This window comes from Tachysurus vachellii, chromosome 15 (assembly GCF_030014155.1).
Source record: "Tachysurus vachellii isolate PV-2020 chromosome 15, HZAU_Pvac_v1, whole genome shotgun sequence".
Taxonomy (NCBI): domain Eukaryota; kingdom Metazoa; phylum Chordata; class Actinopteri; order Siluriformes; family Bagridae; genus Tachysurus; species Tachysurus vachellii.
This window is the reverse complement of record NC_083474.1, coordinates 9,791,523-9,810,992: the sequence shown is the minus strand read 5'-3', so window position 1 is coordinate 9,810,992 and position 19,470 is coordinate 9,791,523. Positions and strand designations below refer to the sequence as shown.

Here is a 19,470-nt window from a genome sequence, read left to right as displayed (position 1 = left end):
CACTTGTTTAGGACTATGGAACACACAAATTGATTTTTTTTTTTGTCTATATTATGTCTGTCTTTAAATCAGTGAATCAGTCAGTCGATGAGTCAGTTAAACAGTCAGTAATTCAGTCAATTATTTCTGTAGATAAATAAGTAAGCCTGTCAGTCTATGTCTCACTAAATCAATCGATCAGTCAGAGAACAGTCAGCAAGTCAAAGAGCAGATTAAAAAAAGGTCACTAGGTAAAGTCCCATCTGATTTGATCTGCTGTTCATCTTTTTAGCACTTTCAACTTAACATTCCTTGATGAAATGTTTGGATCGCGTCATAGTGAAAACAGGAAAAGAATGAAACTACAAATTCTGTGTCATATGACTGAATTTTCAACCCATGACTTTATTATAGCAAATTCCTCTGTAGGGATAATGGGGAGAAGGAGGGAAAAAAAACATCCTTGGTTTAAGTTTAAAAAATAACGTAACGTCTATATGTAATAAAAACCCTTAGATAAATGCAAGTAGCTCTCAGGATTTATAGGAAAATACTGAGCTAAATGGAAGATAGGAAACCAGCCAGTATTAATCAGTTGCCTGTGTGTTCAGTTGATTATGTTTTTTCCACATTTATCAGCCGGCGATGGAAATGTCAGGAAGCCAAACAAAGGAGAAAGTGTTCATGATTTATGCTATACATTTATAAAAGGAAAACTGCTTTTTCTTAACTTGACAAACCAAAACTAATGTGACAGCAGCTTTTCGCATAATTATGTAAAGCATTTTATCACTAAAAGTGAAACCCATTAACATTCGCAAACATTTAATGTAACCGCTTACAAAATGTGCATAAAGTTAATCGACATAGTTACTGGCATGACTACTAACGAATCGATTATGAAAACAATTCTCTGAATTACGCATGCCGTTTTTTTGGCTACAGTTTTTTTCAGCAGTATGAATAACTGACAGAAAAAACATCTCTGTCCAGTATTTTCAAAGATTTCATTCCTCCACTGAGTCGTTTCAAAGAAAAGCAAGAGCATAGAGAGAGAGAGAGAGAGAGAGAGAGAGAGAGAGAGAGAGAGAGAGAGAGAGATGAAGTAGTAGAACAGTTTACCTGTTGATAAGATCCTCGTTGTCATCGCTCTCCATCTCATCTTCGATAGCAGCCTGCAGGTCACCGATCCTTTTGAAGGCCAGTTTCAGGTCTGCCTGAAGGCTCTGATTTGCAGCCTCTAAACTCTCAATGTCCATTTCCTACAGGAACAGGATCACTTTAGAGCTTAAGACAGGTATAACACAGGACACGCATGATAAGCACTAAACTGTACCCATCACAAACACTGGACTGGGAATAAGACTACCCCAATTGTAGAAAGAAATATACCAAAAAAAAAACTCTCACCAACTCGTGCTTTTTCCGACTTGCTTCATTCTCCTTTTTGGCCAGTTCGACCATCTCCTCCTTGATGTCCCGGATTTGACGCTGCAGTCGTTTGTTTTGCTCCTTCTCACGGTTCTCACTGGTGCTACGTTGATCACGTTCCTCTGTCAGTTTTTCCACATTCTCCTTCAGCCTTGACACTAGACTCTACAGAACAGTGGAATTAGCATAAGCTTTAAAACGTGATTTGCGAATAAGTATTTTCTCTAATACAAGATTATAGACTCACCTCCAGACGTTTCACCTGCGTCTTCTCAAACTCAAGCTTGGTCTCAAACTCACGGATTTTAGCCTCTTGCCTGCTGACCAGAGATTTGTCCACCATGGACTGTTCCTGAAACTCCAACTGACTCTGCAGTGCAGTGAGCTGTGAAAGCATGCAAAAAGTGAGATCAGTGACAAGGACACACAAACACAGGCTGTGTGAACTACAAAATTCATTTGCATCCTGCTGTAGGATTTAACTTATGATACTTTCAGAGCTGCATATTGTTTTTCTGTCTAAAATAAAATGAAAACTTGTGTATAGAGAACTGCTACCGGGTGTCTTCATGGTGGCCTTCTTTAAAAGTGCTCTGCCACTTTCCATTGAGCTGGCCCAGCATACTGCATTGGCTTCTTAATTGCCAGCTTCTCAAATCCATTATTCAAAAGCCCTCGGCACCTCTGTTTTCTATCTCTGAGTGTGCTCTCATTTATTTTCAAAGAGGTGAAGAATTTTGCAGCTGAGAATAATGACTGCATCGATATTGACTTTTGAGCCAGGCTTAAAGCTGTTGTTTTTTTTTAACTGAACTTCAGATGAATGTGAAGATGAAAACAAAAGCGGCTTTGCATGCCCTTGAGTTGCCTGACCTCTCCTATGTGTTTGAGGCATTACATATTTTTTTCACAAAGCCAGTGGAATGAATTAGTGCAGCCTGTGGTTCGGCTACTCTAGCCTGTTTATCCGTACCAGATTAGCCGAGTGAAACGGTGTGGATAATTGCTGAGCGACATGATCTGATCCTTATCTATGGCTTGTTGCTTTCAGAGCAGAGTGAGACACTGATCTCTTGAGTCCTGACCTATTGGCACAGGATCTTTTAACAAGCTTACATTTGTAAGTCAACTGCTCAAAGAGAGACCTTAACTTTTAAAAAAGTTTATCCCTAATCGCAGCAGGCTCGTTGTCTTTTAACTTTTCATGGTGTGCACTAAAAACAATAACAACTCCATAATGATGCAATAGCTCCCTAAATTCTATTTGTCTGTAGACTTACCTTTTCCTGGACTGCCTGTTTCTCCTTCATGGCTTCCTCGAGCTGAGTCTGGAGCTCGCTGACCTGTGCCAGGCTTTGAGAGGACTGTACAAAAGCAAAGAAGATAAAAGAAGAGTCAGTCATTCACAATACGAAGTCAATGTGGAAATTCCTATAAAACCATTAGACTTATAGACACAAGTCTGGGAGGTCTGCCTAGTTTCACAGGTAAACACCATTTGATTTTTAGTGTTTTAACGGTAGATTGTGTTTTATAAAATCAAACAATATAGTCAAGCAATTTATTTGACTTTATCAATTTAATTTATTCTGTATTCAGATCCTTAGCTGCATTACTCAATTCATAACTGGTCTCAACTACATGCATTGTACAACTTTCTGCCCAGTGTCTATTATCACTGAGCAAGACAAATAAGTGAACTATTGATTTTAGTTGACAACAATATCATATAATATTTAGTATCATTTAAATAATATTTAGTATCCTTAAAGTTGAATTTTGTCATAATGCCCATATGTTCTACCTGTGATCCAGACCCCTTAAACATAAAAATATGCTCTACCTACCTACCTACACACACACACACACATATTATATATATATATATATATATATATATTTTTAGTCGCTGTCGGGCGGAATCCTCATACCTCCAAAACCGTTATTTTTCAGGAAATTAAAAAACGCCGTACCTTGTCTGCAGTGCACAGGGTTTAGTCCGCGTTGCAGTGGATTGCCTTGTGGATTTTTTTTTCTTTGAGCCCAGTGTTTTGAAGACATTTACCTCAGAAGACGTGTTGATTCGTTGCGACTCTTCTTGAGGAGAAATATGCGGAAGAGGTGGACAGTTGAAGTGTCCAATGGAGTTAAGAGATTTGCGCTCAAGCTACTTTCAAGACTTTAGATTGGTTAATAACTTGTAAAAATAACAGACCCACGTGGGGACTGACCAATAGCATCGATATGTGAAAAAATATGAAATTGACCATATCTGGACATACGAGGTTTCCGCCCGACAGCGACGATATACTCTTTTTAAATACCCAGGTTTTTTGTAAACACTCCACTGACTGCAATGATAATTATAGAAAAATAAAAGCATCTATAAATAATTGAAAGTGCAAACTAATTTCACCTCCACATCTGTAATGACAGTGTTATTTCGATCAGGTGGCTTGACAAAAACACAGCAGGTAAATTCTACTAGGACTGGGAAATGATGGTGTAAGATATGCAAATAATCAGAAGCAGCTTCAAATAGATCACAACTGCAAACAGATCAAAACATTCTGAAACTCTGATTGTTTTTTTCCCGCAGGAACTCTTCTTCTTTAGAAACACAGCAGTGAACAGACTGAAGTCTAATTTTCAGAAGATTGTCTTTGTCATGACAAGCTTTCGGGAAGATAAACCTAAAAATAATTCTGTACAGCTAGGGACGAGTGTCATTAGCTGGCACTGTTTCCAAGAAAGTGAATGCTGGTGGAAAATTTTCAGGCTGTATACATCACTGTGCTGCTTTCAATGTATTGACTCAGATGATAAGGAAGCAGTGGGGCTACAGGTCCAAACAGAAAAGGTGGGGTTACCTGGGCAACAGCCGCTTTGTGTTTCTTCATGAGCTCGTTCATGTCCTCCTGGTCTTCCTCCATGCGCGACTGCAGGTCATTCTTCTCCCGCTGCACGCGGCTCAGCTGCTCCTCCAACTGGGAGAAAATACAGGCAGGAAACAGCACAGAATATCAGTATTCACAAAATGTGTTCAAATGTTTTTTCTTTGCATAAAAACAAGAAAAAAAACCCTTCAAATGAGATAATGTGTCAGTCTTTCAAGCAGGTGCCCACACGCTTTGGGTTTTGTTCAGTGTGCACTTGATTTCCCTCATGCAAAATCCCATCATAATTCTATTTTACTGTAGAGAAACCTGGCATTTCCTAACTTGCTTTCCCTGAGAGTGTCAAAGGCTTAATTCCATTCAATAATAATTACTTCTACAATACAGTAAGGCAATCTCTGAAGAATAAGAGCTGGGTTTATTAATAGGGCATGAAACAGTGGATATCAGAGGAAGCGAATGAATGAATTCATTAACAGAGAAGTGGGAAATGAAATGGAGTTTAGAACCAATGTGGCTGTTGAGCTTTCCATCTTAATCACACATTACAAAAATGGACAAAGATAACTAATGGCCTGAATCATTTCCCTTTCAAACAACCCAATAATAGGAAAGTTTTTCATTACAGTTTATTGTACAAAACGTATCCTAACTGTGGTAGTTACACACTGTAGAAGGGACAGTAGCTTGGCAAATTATATTTCAAACAGTCAAGACATCTGCAATTTCAGCAGAATTCTACAATGATACTCCTTAGCTGGAGAAAAAATATCTAATAACAGTAAACATTTATCAAACTACAAAAGAAGCTCTGAGCATGTAGAAGAATGAATCATAAATCACAGCTTTTTAAAAATGTGAACACATCAGTGGGGAGCTATTCAAGCTGCCTGTCATTTCTGGAATCCTCCTGTATCTGCTTCCAACATATAATCCTCCTGTCGAATGGAAATGGATGGAAAACAAGATAAGTTAACAACATACAAAACGCTCTTTAACATACATGTTCAATACCCAGTCAAAATGCAGAACCAACAATTGAGGATGTCTTAAGCTCTTCCTGTTAATCCTTTTCATCCATTTCCTTGTGCCTAATCTGACAGAAGTCTTCCTCATTCAATTCTCACCTTCAGTGCACACAGCCTGAGAAACTCTGCTCATTCCCAAATATATCAGGGCAATGTGTAATTCCTCAATTTTGACAAAACCCAATCTCTGCTGAGCCACAGAAGATGGGAGTTTGCACTGCAGAAGGGATCACATTCATAAGTATTAGACAGGCTTGTTATCACCATATGACAACATTGACATTTAAAAGGTAACTGAAGACAATAAATGATCAGTATAAGGATTAATCCCAATGGCTGCTGGCTAACATGTCCATGCTCAATGTCCAGCTGACCACTTAATCTCAGCAGGCCTTCACAAGGTTCTAGATCTATTTTATTTCTCTTAGCCAATAAAAGTAGAAATGACCATTTAATCCAATATTTGTTTCAATATTCCTCCAAAGCCTTGAATATATCTCAGTTTGAAAGGACAGCATGTATACGCAGCCTCAAAACAGTAAACATTACTGCACATATGCCACAGCAAAACACTGTGGTACCACAACCGATTCTGCAGTTTTCACAGATAAAACGACTCAATTTGACACCCAATCAGACTGTTTTTTTGCTCCACAGGAGCTGTAAACGGAAAACAGAATAATAAAGATAGGGCCCAAATCGACATGTGTAAAATCACAACCATTCATCTCTCTTCCAATATCTCTTTCCAACCTGCTGCTGTGTGAACTCAATTATAAATCCTCCTTGCAGTCTGCAGAAAAAGCAGCTCATGACAGCGTTATTAAAGCATAATATATTCCAGGGTGATGTGTCTTGTTCAAATTAGAGAAAAAATCTGAAACATGTGATTATGGGCAGAAATCATTTCCCTGCTGTAAATTATTGAACTGATATCGTGGCGTGCAATGACGATTTTCTGTACGTGCTAGAATTTTCTCTCCTGCTTCATTTCTAATACATGACATCAATTTTAGTAAATTTTCTTTTTACATAAAAAAAGTCTATGTATTGCTAACGTTGTGATCATTTATGTTCCTGCAGTCTTCTTTACATTCACAGTTAAGACTGCTTTTTATTTGGCTTATTTGGAAAGGCCTGGTAGCTGCTTTCATAACCTCATTTGCAACATTTTTCTCCCTTGGCACTTCTTGTAAAACCCTAAAATCATTTTAATTTTGTTTCTTCCTCTGTGATTCTCTGAACCTTTTATATCCCTCTTTATGTCATCTGGTCATACTCACAGCCTGCTTGGCTTTGGAGATATCATCCATCTGAACATGAAGGTCCTCGATTTCCACCTCCATGGACTTGCGAGCTTTGACTGCAGCAGCACATGTGAATTCAGACTCCTCCAGCTGGAACATACATCAATGATACAGAGTCATTCCTTGGACTTACAACATAGAGTGCTGCCTACTACCTTGAGCTGATAAAGGGTGAGCGCTCACACCTGGTTTTTCAGCTGGGCAATCTCCCTCTTGCTAGGTGCATTGTTCTTCAGATGGTCCAACATGATCTGGGCATCAGCCAGCAGGGCTTTGGTGCGCTTCAGGTCTTTCCTGAGGCGCTTTTCCGTTTCTACATCTCTGTGGCTAACCTGGGATGGAGAACACAACAAACACCAACAACAGGCTCACTGTTACTCTGCCCCAAACAGCAGACTATAAAGACTGAGATATATATAATATAATAATAAGATAATATAATAGGATAATATATAAGATTGATATATACAAGTGTGTGTGTTTATATATATATACCCTATACACATATATATATATGTGTGTGTAAATACATGTGTGTATACCTGCTCTTGAGTGGTCAGCAGCTTGGCCTCTAGGTCTCTCCTCTCCCTAAGGACCTTCTGTTTATCTTCATATTCTTCCTCCAACTGGACCTCCATCTGCTTCAGCTACAAACACGGACACACAAGCACATGGGAAAAACCGAAAAGGAACAAGCAGAATGCATTGTAATTATCAAAGTGATTCTGGTCATTTCCTAACGATGGCACAGACTCCAGGATGATATTGAGAGTTGGTAAACAATTTAGGTAGCATGGAAACAAACAGAATACAACAGAGATAGTGAATTTTTGCTGATATGTGGAATTTGTTTTGAGAAGTCCTAAAAAAAAAAAAGGAGTTTGCATTTACTTGAACTGATTCTTCCTCACATAGAACAGTGCAGAATACAATACAAGTAAGAACACAGAGGTTGGCACTGACACTGACTTTTTTATTTTTAGCAGAGATATGAAAATGTCTATTAGCATGAAGCATGTACTTATTAGTCATTACATTGCAGAATAGACCTTGTTTTACTCACTTTGCCTGAGAGCACTGCTATGTGTTTTTCTCTTATTGAATGCTGAACTAGATTTGCATTTAACAGGAAACCTAGACACTTATGCCCATTATGTATGCATAATTGAGTCATTGCATGCAAAACTGAGCTTCTTCCACTGATCTGAAACCTTTTTTTTTACTTATTATAATTAAGCTGTGATACCTCAGTGTAAAAGGAATCTGTCTTACCTTCTTACTACATGACTGTCTGATCTCCTCCACCTCATCATCTTTGCTCTCAATCTCCTTAGAGTGTGTTTGTCTCAGCCTCTCCATCTCCATCTCCAGACGCAGCTTGGCCTGCATGAGCACACCACAGCATGTCACTGCATGCAAACCCATACACTCCGGTACCATGTGTTTATGCCAAACAACACAATGAATTAAGCAGGCATTAGTTTTCAGAATCATAGAAATTCTGACAGTGTTCTATCTGGATAAAAATGTCCAGACATAAAGATATAAACAAATTTGCATGTCATGTGGGACTTTGCATTATTCAAAGAATTAATACATTAAACATTAATTACATTCTTACATACAAGATAGTGCCATGTAAATGAAAATACAGTACTCTCTTCAGGTAGCTGCACTGGTTGTGTGTGTGTGTGTGTGTGTGTGTGTGTGTGTGTGTGTGTGTGTACCTGCTCCAACATTTGTATAGTGCCTGCTTGCTCATCTAGCTCCTCCTCCTGATCTTTGACTTTTGCCTCCAAGTCACGCAGCTGCTTTTTGACCTTAGCTAGTGAGGCCTCATCCTTCGATTCCTGAGAGTTCAAATCCTGCAATTCAGCCTCCATCTGCTCCAGCTTCAGATTGAGAGCACACATTTCCAGATCCTTGTCCTGAGTGAAAACAATCAATGTTAGGCGTGATGTGCACTCACCCTCACTCACCCACCCATTCACAATTAAACAGACACACACCCCCAAACACGCACACCCAAACACATACATACACCCAAAACACATACACACACACCCAAAACACATACCAGGTTTAGAGTAATACCAGATGTAGTAACTATTTATTGCCTCTTAATAGATGTGAAAGCAGAAGATGAGACATAGTGAGCAAGAGGCTGCTGACCTCCAGTTGCTGTCGAAGGCTAAACACTTCTCCAGTCAGCACGTCTTTCTCACGGCTCAGCTTCTCACGCTGACTTCTCTCTTTCTGCACCTCCTCCTGGGCCTGACTCTGCTCAGAGTCAAACCTGGGCACAAACACACGCAGGCACACACTCACGTCACTTTATCTTTCTTAATTTAAGAGATAAAGTCTGTGCATCATTTAAAGCCATCAGTGGAAAAGATAAAAATAAAACATGACAAGGATTTAAGCCATGAGTCACACAGCTAACACAGCACTACTGCAACATTTATATATGCAAATTATGGATAAAATATTCCATATAAAATATCAATGTACTCATCATCAGATTTTTCCACATCAACTAATAGCCATTTATAATTTTGACAATTTGTTTGTCATTTTTTTATTACGTCTTTTTTTTAACTCGATTTGACAGTTTAAATTGATGGGTAGGCTTTCTGCAGTCTGGGACAGACATTGAAGGAAATGTAATGCTGGCAGCTGAACACAGGTTAAGATGCCTCTGCTGGAGCTCACACCTCCCCCAGTTAAGGTGACTACACTTGTTAATTCAAGAGGCTGGAGATGTACAGCTACCAAGCAGTAAAGCATACACGGACTCAAACTCACCCACTCAGTGCTTACATGCACTTTCTGCAGATAAGAGACTTTGCTTTTTCCAATCATTCTGTCTATCAGCTGCTATGCATTTTTGTCATTTTTTGGGATCACAAGGTTGCACACTGAGCTTGAAGGTGATTTGGGATTTCTCCATTTCCTGTGAGAAAGCAAGAGGCATAGTGCCAGCTTCTCCTTCAACATTGCCTACAGCACGCAACATACTGGTTTCTCAAGTGACTAACAGTCATAATGTCAATATCACTGGAACCACGAGTGCTGCTACTGGTTGACTGCCAAATCATTAAAAGATTCACATGATATATTTATTTATTCATTATACCCTAGCAGATGAAGCTTCTATGTTTAAAAAAAATTACAAATATAAATGCAATTTTTTTTAAACATAGAAGCTTCATCTGCTAGGGTATAATGAATGAATAAATAAATAAATAGATATCATGTGAATCTTTTAATGATTTGGCAGTCATCCAGTAGCAGCACTCGTGGTTCCAGTGATATTATTGACATTGTGATATTATCGACGATCGCCCCCCCCCCCCTCTCTCTCTCTCTCGTTGCTGTCGGGCGGAATCCTCATATCTCCAAAACCGTTATTTTTCAGGAAATTAAAAAACGCCGTACCTTATCTGCAGTGCACAGGGTTTAGTCCGCGTTGCAGTGGATTGTCTTTCGCTAAATTCCTGTCCTCAGACGAGCACCAAAACTAGCGGGGGGTCAAGATTTTTTTTTCTTTGAGCCCAGTGTTTTGAAGACATTTACCTCAGAAGACGTGTTGATTGGTTGCGACTCTTATTAAGGAGAAATATGCCGCGAATCTCTCCCACGGAGTGAGGAAGAGGTGGACAGTTGAAGTGTCCAATGGAGTTAAGAGACTCAAGCTATTTTCAAGACTTTAGATTGGTTAATAACTTGTAAAAATAACAGACCCACGTGGGGACTGACCAATAGCATCGATATGTGAAAAAATATGAAATTGACCAAATTTGGACATACGAAGTTTCCGCCCAACAGCGACGATATAGAAAAAATAATGTGTATGTATATATAATATATATACACAATATTGCCCAGTTCAAGACTATGCATCAGATATAATATGCGTTGTTGGCCATAACTGCTGCCTTGTTACCCAAACATGATCACTACTGCCCTCTCCTCCCTACACTGTTATCTACACTTCCAGCCCATAGCCCAGGTTATGTTTGACTGCTGGGAGAAATTGCGAGACTTTTAATGCTGCCAGACTTACTTCCTTTGCTTCTTCTCCAGCTCATGGTTGCGACTCTGCTGGCCTTCCAGGTGGAGTTTGGTGTCCTGGAGCTCAGCTGTCAGCTTCTGGCATTTCTTCTTCAGTTGCTGTGCCACCCGCTGCATTTCCTCATTGTCTGCCTGCATGTCTGTCAGCTAACACACACACACAGAGTTTTTCAGACAGCTTGTCATCAGTCTCCATTCTGTTTAGTGAAGGAAAAACCCAAGTAGCTTCTTGAGACAGGGTTTATGTGACTTTGATAATTGTGTACACGGCTGGCGGTGAGTGTGCAAGCACCGTGCCTTGTGTAGCTCAGAGTGACGAGCAATGCAACTCCATGATCCATCATAAACTGTGTGATGTACCTTTCAAGCACTTTTTTTTATTTTCAGTAGCACAAGCAGCAGTGTTAAAAGGTGCATGAGTGACTGCCCGTGAAATGCGTGAACACAGGTGTCATTTCCGTCTGCTGTTTATTTATGACGGAAATTGTATAAACCACAGTTTCGTGACCACCAAGTCATGAAAAGTAATATTTCTTTAATGATTTGTTCATTTTTTTGGTAACAGAATGAATGTGCATTATACCATATTATTTTACAGCAGAATGGAGCCTTACCCGTCTTTCGAGTTGCCTCTTGTTCTGCTGTTCCACCTCCAGCTTGTCGTCAAACTCTTGCTGCAGCCTCTTCTTGGTGAACTCGATCTCCCGGACTGCTCGCTCATATTTCAGTCTCCACTCTCCTCCTATACAATCACACAATTCTATTTTTATTTGATTCATCAAAATAACCGCAAAATATCATGATGTATTTATAATCTAATATATAATGCAACATTTTAGCCCATTCATTCTCTATAGCTTCTATATTAACCATCACCACCGCTCCATTACTGGGAGATGGGAACAGAGATGCTCCATTTAAACAGCTGTGGATGTTTTCAGTGAGAAGATGTCGTCTCATTTTTGAAAAGTGAATCCAGTGTCAGGGTTTAAAAGTCAGAGGTAAAGCTTGGAGTTTGCGGTTGTTAAGTAGCATAAGCTGCATTTTCGATGTCTGATATTCAAGCCAGAAGAAACAGATAAGGAGCTCATGGATGTTCCCCGACTTTTAAAATACTTTTTCACAGCACTGTATAACAGCATGTCCTGTTTTATTGCTTACAAATCTAGACACCCAAAAAGTTGGGATCAAGCTGCAGATTATTATTACAAACTCAGGGTTATAATGTCAATTGTAATATATACTTTTTCCTGTGTGAAGGAATATGAGTGACATACAGTAAATGGCTTGGGTTTCAGCAATAAGATGCATAAAACATTGCTTAGATGCTGTTTTACAAAAAAAAAAAAAAAAAAAGAAAGAAAGAAAGAAAAAATACGCTTCTGACATTTTTCTGGAAAGCTGGAAGTGTACCTAGATGTTTGGTGAACAACTGCACATCTCTCTTTTTTCCTCTCTGTAGCGAGAGAATGAAACCGCATAGTAGATCGCATGTATAGCCTGAGAGGGTAATAAAATCTTTAACAGAAAGGATCACAGCTAAGAATGTCCAGTGTTCTCTATTTTATTAAAAGTTATGCCAAGCACAGTGATGAGTCAAACAAGGCTGAAGCTGGATGAAATGTTTCTCAGCCATTTAATATCATGGTTGAAAAAAAAAAACTACAAGGACAACAGATGATTTGCCTCAAAGTGTTGCCTCAAATACTGTGGTGATTAAAAGATACGTGGGGCAAAAATACTTCCATAATTATGGTTATGTTCAAGTGTTAAAGCCAAGCATAAATTAAAAAGAGTGTATATATATATATATATATATACACACTCTGTTTAAGAGTATGCAGTAGTGAACAACTTCCCAGCAGTTTTAAATGATAAAACCTTGCATATCCAAGAAACAATGCATCCTATAGGAATCTTAACATCTTAACAGTACCATGAAGAGTGAAGTGGGAACATCAGTAAATTGAAGGAAGTGCAGCGTCATCATTCTTATTCATTTTAATTCAGCTCAAATCCAGTTTTTACATTACAGTGAATGAAGGTCACAAACTTTTTGGAGGTCAGCTACGACTTTCCTAATGGCACTATGCAAAAAGACAGACAGATCGGCTACTTTACATAAAACCATTTCCTTCAGATACAGGAAAGGAGAAAGGAACAGACAGAATGATGTCTTTGCTCTAGATAGCAGTGCAGAATTTCTCCAGAAATTGTCGGTGGCTGGTGTAGAGCTGCACCTGATCCCACAGATTATTTTCTCATTTGTCTGAGGGTCACAAACCGAGGCTTGGCAGCCCAGCTGAATCCAAGCTCTAAAGCAACCAATCTGAAGGCCCAGTGAGCCACGGACTCCCAAAGTCTCTTAAAATCCCTCGGGCTGAGTGCTAAACACAGTCACACAACAGATGGAAACTGCAAATAAACGAAATGAAATGAAAATATGCTGCTGGATCACTGACGCTGTTCTTTGACTAGTGTTCCGAGGTTTAAATTATTTTCATTGTGATTGTTGTTCTTGGTTGTTTTCGCTGAGATATACTTCACCTCTGGAGATAATAAGACAACATCCAAATCTACATTGTAATTGGTACAGGGACACAAAATCAATGTTTAGCAGAGGCCAGTCTCCAGACCTAAAACCCTATTTGAAAACCTGTGAGCTGAATATCATGGATAAAGCTCACATGAATAAACAATAATAAAATAAAGGAGCTTGAAATATCCTAAATAGAGGACATTGTGGGGATTAATTGCAGGGATGATGACAAGTATGATTAAACATAAATATTGATGGTTTAAAATATAACCTTAAATCTCTTCTCCTTATGCAGCAAAAGCTGGACATATATCTCATCCCCAGTCTCCAGAGTTAAAGTGAAATAATAATGGTGTGTTTTCCATATATGCTTGAGTGCTTTGAGCAGGAAGTGCTATCACTTGCCTGTGTCATCATCGTCCATCTCTCCGTTAAGCTCGGAGGCGTGTATGAGCCGAGTCTCCATCACCTCCATCTCCATAGACTCCATCTGCTTCTTCATAGAGTCATACTTGGCCTGACACATACAAACACGCGCACACACACACACACAAACACACACACACACATAGGCTCTTAGATCTGCTGGTAAATACCATCTGCTCAAAAAGAAGAGCTCTGTACCTCACAGGCCAACTCAGCCAAACAAATAAAAACACATATGTACTGAGCATACACCATCAGCAGAACAGCAGAGTACAGAACCCCCCTCCTCCTTCTCTCGTTCTTTCTCTCTCTTTCTCTTTCTCTCACACACACACAAACACACCATCTGTCTACCCCTGCGATCGCACTAGCAAGTGTTGTGCAACGATTCATGTCTTATGTTTTAAGTTGGTGACACCGGCGACAGAGGCGTCACTGCTGCAGGGTGATAAGCAACATTTAGTTCAGCATATTTACTGTCAGTAAAGTTTTACATTATTCAACACATTACTGCATACAATTTGCCTCTAAACTGAACACTGCATATCTAGATAGTGCACAACCACAACCAAGTAATAACAATAGCTGTTGCTGTTCCCCCACATTGGAATCAATTGTAACTTCCGAGTAAAGTACCCAATGTATCACTTTATTATTAACTTAACTATTTATTATCCCGGTGCGTTCATAACACTCGAAGACATGCAGTTTCCCTGCAAATTATTCTTCAACTATACTGCAAAGTGAGCGCATCGCAGCAGTTCTGTAGATACCTGAAGATCTTTCATGTCCTTCTCCAGTCGAAGTCTCTCAGAGGTCTCGGACTCGAGTAGCTGAGAGGCAGACTCTCCTGTGTTCCTTTCATCAGCAAGCTCTGATGACAGCTCTGTGATCTACAACACAAACAGAAATGCAGGAGCTTGCTATCATGCAGTGGTCACATCCTAAATGAACTCATATTGTAGTGAATCAGTCCGATCCTGCACCTTAACATCATGCCTTAGATATGTGACACAAAGCTGTTAACTTTGACATAGCTGTTTTAGCCATGTCATACTGTAGGAGGTGGTCAGTACATGTGTGTGTTAGAATGCATGCAATGCTGATTTAAAAAAACAAAAAAAAACCTTCACCTTCTGAACTGGGGTTGTGTAATTAATTATGTTTTAATGATAATGGTTCATCATTTACAGCAATACAGCTAGACGGAGATACTGGATATAGTATGTTTTTTGTTCTGTAATTCATATGTATGTACGTGTGTGTGTGTGTATATATGTATATATATATGTGTGTGTGTGTATACATATATATATATATATATATATATATATATATATATATATATGTATACACACACACACACACACACACACACACACACACACACACATATATATATATATGTACACACACACACACACACACACACACACACTCGCATTATTATACTATTATTATTATTGTTTGCTATATTGTTTTATTATTGTGTGGTACAACATGCTATGGTACTATAATCATCTGATTAAAATATTATATAATAATTCTAAACTGTAATAGTAACAATAGAAATAAAATAATATCATCAGCAGTGCATTAGTCCAGCCTTTGTTTGCACCCGGGTATGAGACGTGACATGTATGTGAACTTCACCCTGCTCTCTAAACGATCACTGTTGAGTCGCAGCTCATTTCTCTCCTTCTCCACTTTCTCCAGCTTAAGTTTCAACTGCTGAATTTCCTCCTGAGAGTCAAACAAAAGGAGACAGTCAGAGTGAACCTTCACCATCAGTGACACAGTTTAAAAGTGTGACAGTCAGAGACACAATTCATTCAAGAAGCATAAATATAAAGAAAAGCCCTCTAAAAAGCCCTCTCCGCAGTCTTTCCTTCAGTCTCTTCTTCTCTCACCTGAATGCTGAAGGTGGTGAGTAGGTGTGGCGCTGCGTGCCGTATGGCTAAAGGCGTTAGCAGTACTGTTCTTGTTAAATTAGTCTTCCTTGAGCTAGAGTCAGCACTCAGATCTCTAGCTCTCTCTCTGTCTCCCTCTCGTGCCCCTCTCTGTCTCTCTCACTCTTTCTCTCCTGCCCCCCGCCACCCCCTGTCTCTCTTTCTCAGTCTCTCTCTCTCTCTCTCTCTCTCCTGTGCCCCTCTCTCTTTCTCTCGTCTCTCTCTCTCCCTCCTTCTCTCTCGTGCCCTCTCTCTTTCTCTCTCTCTCTCTTGAATGCAACATTCAGCCAAATGGATGTGCTGTGCATAAACACGCAAACACCTGCTGACTTGCAGGCTCACTGCAGTCTCCCACAAGAACATGAATTTGATCCAAGCAGCATCTCTGTGCCACTATGTATCCCAATAGAGCTAGGAGGCTGAAAGTACACAGGTAAGATATTCACACATATTCTTTTACAAACAGTCACACCGAGCCAAAAACGCGAAGGCAAGAATCAAAGCAGCCGAGTGCTTTAGCTGAGCCTTAACAAATTCAGGAGAGGCTAGAATTCAGGGACTGTGGTAGGGAAGAGCAACTAAGACTAACCATCCACATGGGCTTTATGTTCAGCTCTGCCACCGTCAAATGCCAAAACCTAGACATGGCACACAGATTTAGTGTTTTTGATGTGTCTGGGAGAACATCATTCAGAAGATTCAGGCGGACACAAGCAGAGAGAAAGAAATCGAGACAAAACTAAAATAAAACAGAAGCAAATCCATGGAGAGAAAAAGATAAAGATACAAATAATATTTGATAGCTTCTCAGCTGTGTATGAAACATTTCCCATTTCTCCACTGGGGCAGTTTAAATAGATGGAGAGCACCAATTATTTCAAACAGTGGAAATGGAGGGTTGGCTGATAAAAAAGCAGTAGCATACATCTTTGCCGCGGATCTGCTCCTCGCTGAGCTGCACTTGGATGAGAGGCCGCACAGTGGTGAAGACCTTCCACCAGGGCCAGTCCTTCACACCCCGGTTCTTCTTGATGTTCTTTTGGATGCAACGAATGGCCAGGTCTTGGATCTGCAAAAGAGAAGCATGTGGGATGGAGCAGATTTGCAAAATTCAAAAACACTAAACATCCAGCTGATATAACCTTATAATAGTAGTATGTGGAATGCCAGTATAAACAAGACAGTCAAATATTTTTAAGTACTGTTCCTATTTTATTAATTTAATAAACCCTCACATCATGCAGTTAAGAAAGGTACAAAGTATAATTGTTTAGTCTGTCTTTGCATACTGTATGCTTTGTATGCCTTGAGTGGAACTACATGGCTCAACCCAGTTCCAGCATGACAATGTTCCTGTGCACAAAGCAAGTTCCATGAAGACATCATGTGCCAATGTTTAATGTGGAAACTCTGACCTTAACCTCACTAAACACTTGTAGGATGAACAGGAACACCGAATTTGGCTAAATGCACACAAATTCCCACACACATGCCCCCATCCAATATAAAGTATAAAGCCTTCCCAGACAAATGGAAATGGGGAACTGTATCATGGGATGTTCTACAGCACTACAGATTATGATACACATTTGCATCTCCTGTTTGCTTTAAAATAATGCAAACAAAATACAGAATTAAAGATCATTAGACTCTCGCTCATGATCGCCTCCTGGTGGTCCAGTGGCAGGATCCCGCACTCTCATTGCCGTGGCCTGGGTTCGATTCCCGAGCAGAGAGGGTTGTGTCAGGAAGGGAATCAGGAGTAAAACCTGTGCCAAATCCAACATGCGGACCAGATATTTCGCTGTTACGACCCCGACAGGGAGCAGACAAAACAACAACAACAGACTGGCTCATGCATAGATCATAAATGGAAAAAGAGCTGCATAAAAATCAGGAATTGTTTAGCCAATTTCTAGAATGCTAAGAAGAGTTAAATATTTTTGCACTGCTCCCACATTTCTACCACAAAACCTCTTCATAGTTAACAACACTATAAAGAGTTTTTGTGTATTTTTTCAGCAGCTCTGTCCAGCTTCAATGCAGCAGGAACATGAAGATAACAGCCAAGCAGAGGAAGATGCAGATTTCTGGACTTGGGTCTGGTGGACTCTTCAGTCTATACAAAAAGCCTTTCCCCTTGCTGAGAGTTCCTCAACCCTGGACTATAAAGCAGATCCAAAGCTCTTGCGGATAATTAAATTGCACATCAACACTGTCAGGAAGCTAATTTAAACCGCTATATGGTTTCCTGGCTGCAGAAACACGGGTGTCTTCAATGAGAGCAGATTATATGGAAATCCAATTAGAGTGGCAAAATTCAGCCTGTGGTTGGGAGAGCTGGTAATGGCCTTCGGGTAATCTGTCACACAGCAAGAGTCTTAACACGCAACAAAATTCTATCTGTTCGCTCTCGCACAGCTCTGCACACAGGAGCATGAGCTTGTTTGAGCTCTAATGTGAAGAAGCGGGTGGCTTTTATTTGCATGCACATTTCTGACAGGCACCTACAGTACATACATATCATTAGAGTCCACAGTCACATATTGGTAACAATGGACACCATGAAGTGGATGTGTTTCTGTCAGCTGGGGTAAGGCAAATAAACTGTCCACCTAAATGAAAGCATCCAGACAGGGCTAGTGAATTGGCTGTCATAGTGTTCTGTTGTTTTAAATTCTGCTTCCTGTATGAACTAAGGGGATAACATAGAAGTTCCAAGAAGGCTGCACCGATGAGTGAAGAAATGTGGAGACAACTTACAGTAAACCATCCTAAATACTAAACAGGATTTGTAATGCAAGTGGTTTATTCAATGACCAGGTCATTTCTTTTCTTTCTACACAAGAAAAAAAAACTTGCTTAAAAATGGTTTTGTATTGTATATATTTTTCCCAATCATTGCCATTTATATTTTTCATTCAACATATAAAAGCTGCACAATTCACAGATAAAACTTCAGGTCGTGACGTGTCTATCGGACCTACGATCGATCCACCGCTTAAACAGAGAGAAAGCATTCTCTTTCAGAAACATCTCTGTTTCAAGAACTGCAATCCAGCTCTAAAACAGTAGAGAGCACAAGAAAACTGAATGGAAATTGTGGCAGTATGTTGTTTTTTTTTTTCAGACATGAAGTAAGACTACTTCAATTTAATAGTCTCATACAGAGTTAATGAAAAACTAACTGTTCCGGTTCTTATGCAGTTTTCCTCATCCTGCCTTCATCCAAACACAAACTGTAATTAGCTGAAGGCTGCAGAAAAAAAACTCACACAACAGCCAGTTTTCACACACACCTTCTTTTCTGAAAAATCCTCGTGAAGCAAATCTGTTCTATCGGTAGGATTTGTGGGTTAAATAACAGGTACAGTACAGAGGCCAATTTCAGTGTACTTCTACTTCAACATAAATGTCACAATCTAGGATGGATTTAACCCAGAAACTTAAACTACAGTCTGCCTCCTTTACGGAAAGGATTGAAAAACAATGATACTGTGTAAACCTTTTAGATACATTTTATACCTACAAAAAAATACACCAGCAAAAATGTTCACAAAAAAAAAAAAAGGCTCTATTAAACCACAGGGATTAGAGTCCAGGTAAACTCCACAGGGAAGTGCTGCATCAGCCAGAACCATCAGCAAGACCAGTTAGAACGTAATGCCCCTTTACTCACTTTAACTAGAAAAAATTTCATTTGTAGTTGCCCATCGAACAAGTTAGTATAACAACCCTGGCACAAACCTTACCCCTGATTGAAGTTTACAAAATAAATCTATTATCTCAATCTGAGTAAGAGAAGAGATTTTTAGCTAACCGAATAACTCAGACTGATCA

At 39.5% G+C, this 19,470-nt stretch overlaps 1 protein-coding gene across 4 annotated transcripts in view; it reads right to left on the bottom strand.

The window, feature by feature from the left end:
* The window catches only part of myo18ab (myosin XVIIIA b), an 84,051-nt gene that overhangs the window by 8,767 nt on the left and 55,814 nt on the right, over positions 1 to 19,470 (bottom strand). For all 4 annotated transcript variants that reach the window (XM_060888386.1, XM_060888385.1, XM_060888388.1 and 1 more), the window contains 17 exons: positions 16,556 to 16,699; positions 15,335 to 15,424; positions 14,455 to 14,574; positions 13,661 to 13,772; positions 11,331 to 11,458; positions 10,709 to 10,863; positions 8,815 to 8,938; positions 8,370 to 8,570; positions 7,915 to 8,025; positions 7,185 to 7,289; positions 6,828 to 6,974; positions 6,619 to 6,732; positions 4,281 to 4,397; positions 2,691 to 2,774; positions 1,658 to 1,795; positions 1,390 to 1,575; positions 1,102 to 1,241 (listed from right to left, as the gene is read on the bottom strand). In XM_060888386.1, the coding sequence (XP_060744369.1) occupies positions 1,102 to 1,241; positions 1,390 to 1,575; positions 1,658 to 1,795; positions 2,691 to 2,774; positions 4,281 to 4,397; positions 6,619 to 6,732; positions 6,828 to 6,974; positions 7,185 to 7,289; positions 7,915 to 8,025; positions 8,370 to 8,570; positions 8,815 to 8,938; positions 10,709 to 10,863; positions 11,331 to 11,458; positions 13,661 to 13,772; positions 14,455 to 14,574; positions 15,335 to 15,424; positions 16,556 to 16,699 (2,216 nt within the window). The remainder of the gene's footprint in view (positions 1 to 1,101; positions 1,242 to 1,389; positions 1,576 to 1,657; positions 1,796 to 2,690; positions 2,775 to 4,280; positions 4,398 to 6,618; positions 6,733 to 6,827; positions 6,975 to 7,184; positions 7,290 to 7,914; positions 8,026 to 8,369; positions 8,571 to 8,814; positions 8,939 to 10,708; positions 10,864 to 11,330; positions 11,459 to 13,660; positions 13,773 to 14,454; positions 14,575 to 15,334; positions 15,425 to 16,555; positions 16,700 to 19,470) is intronic.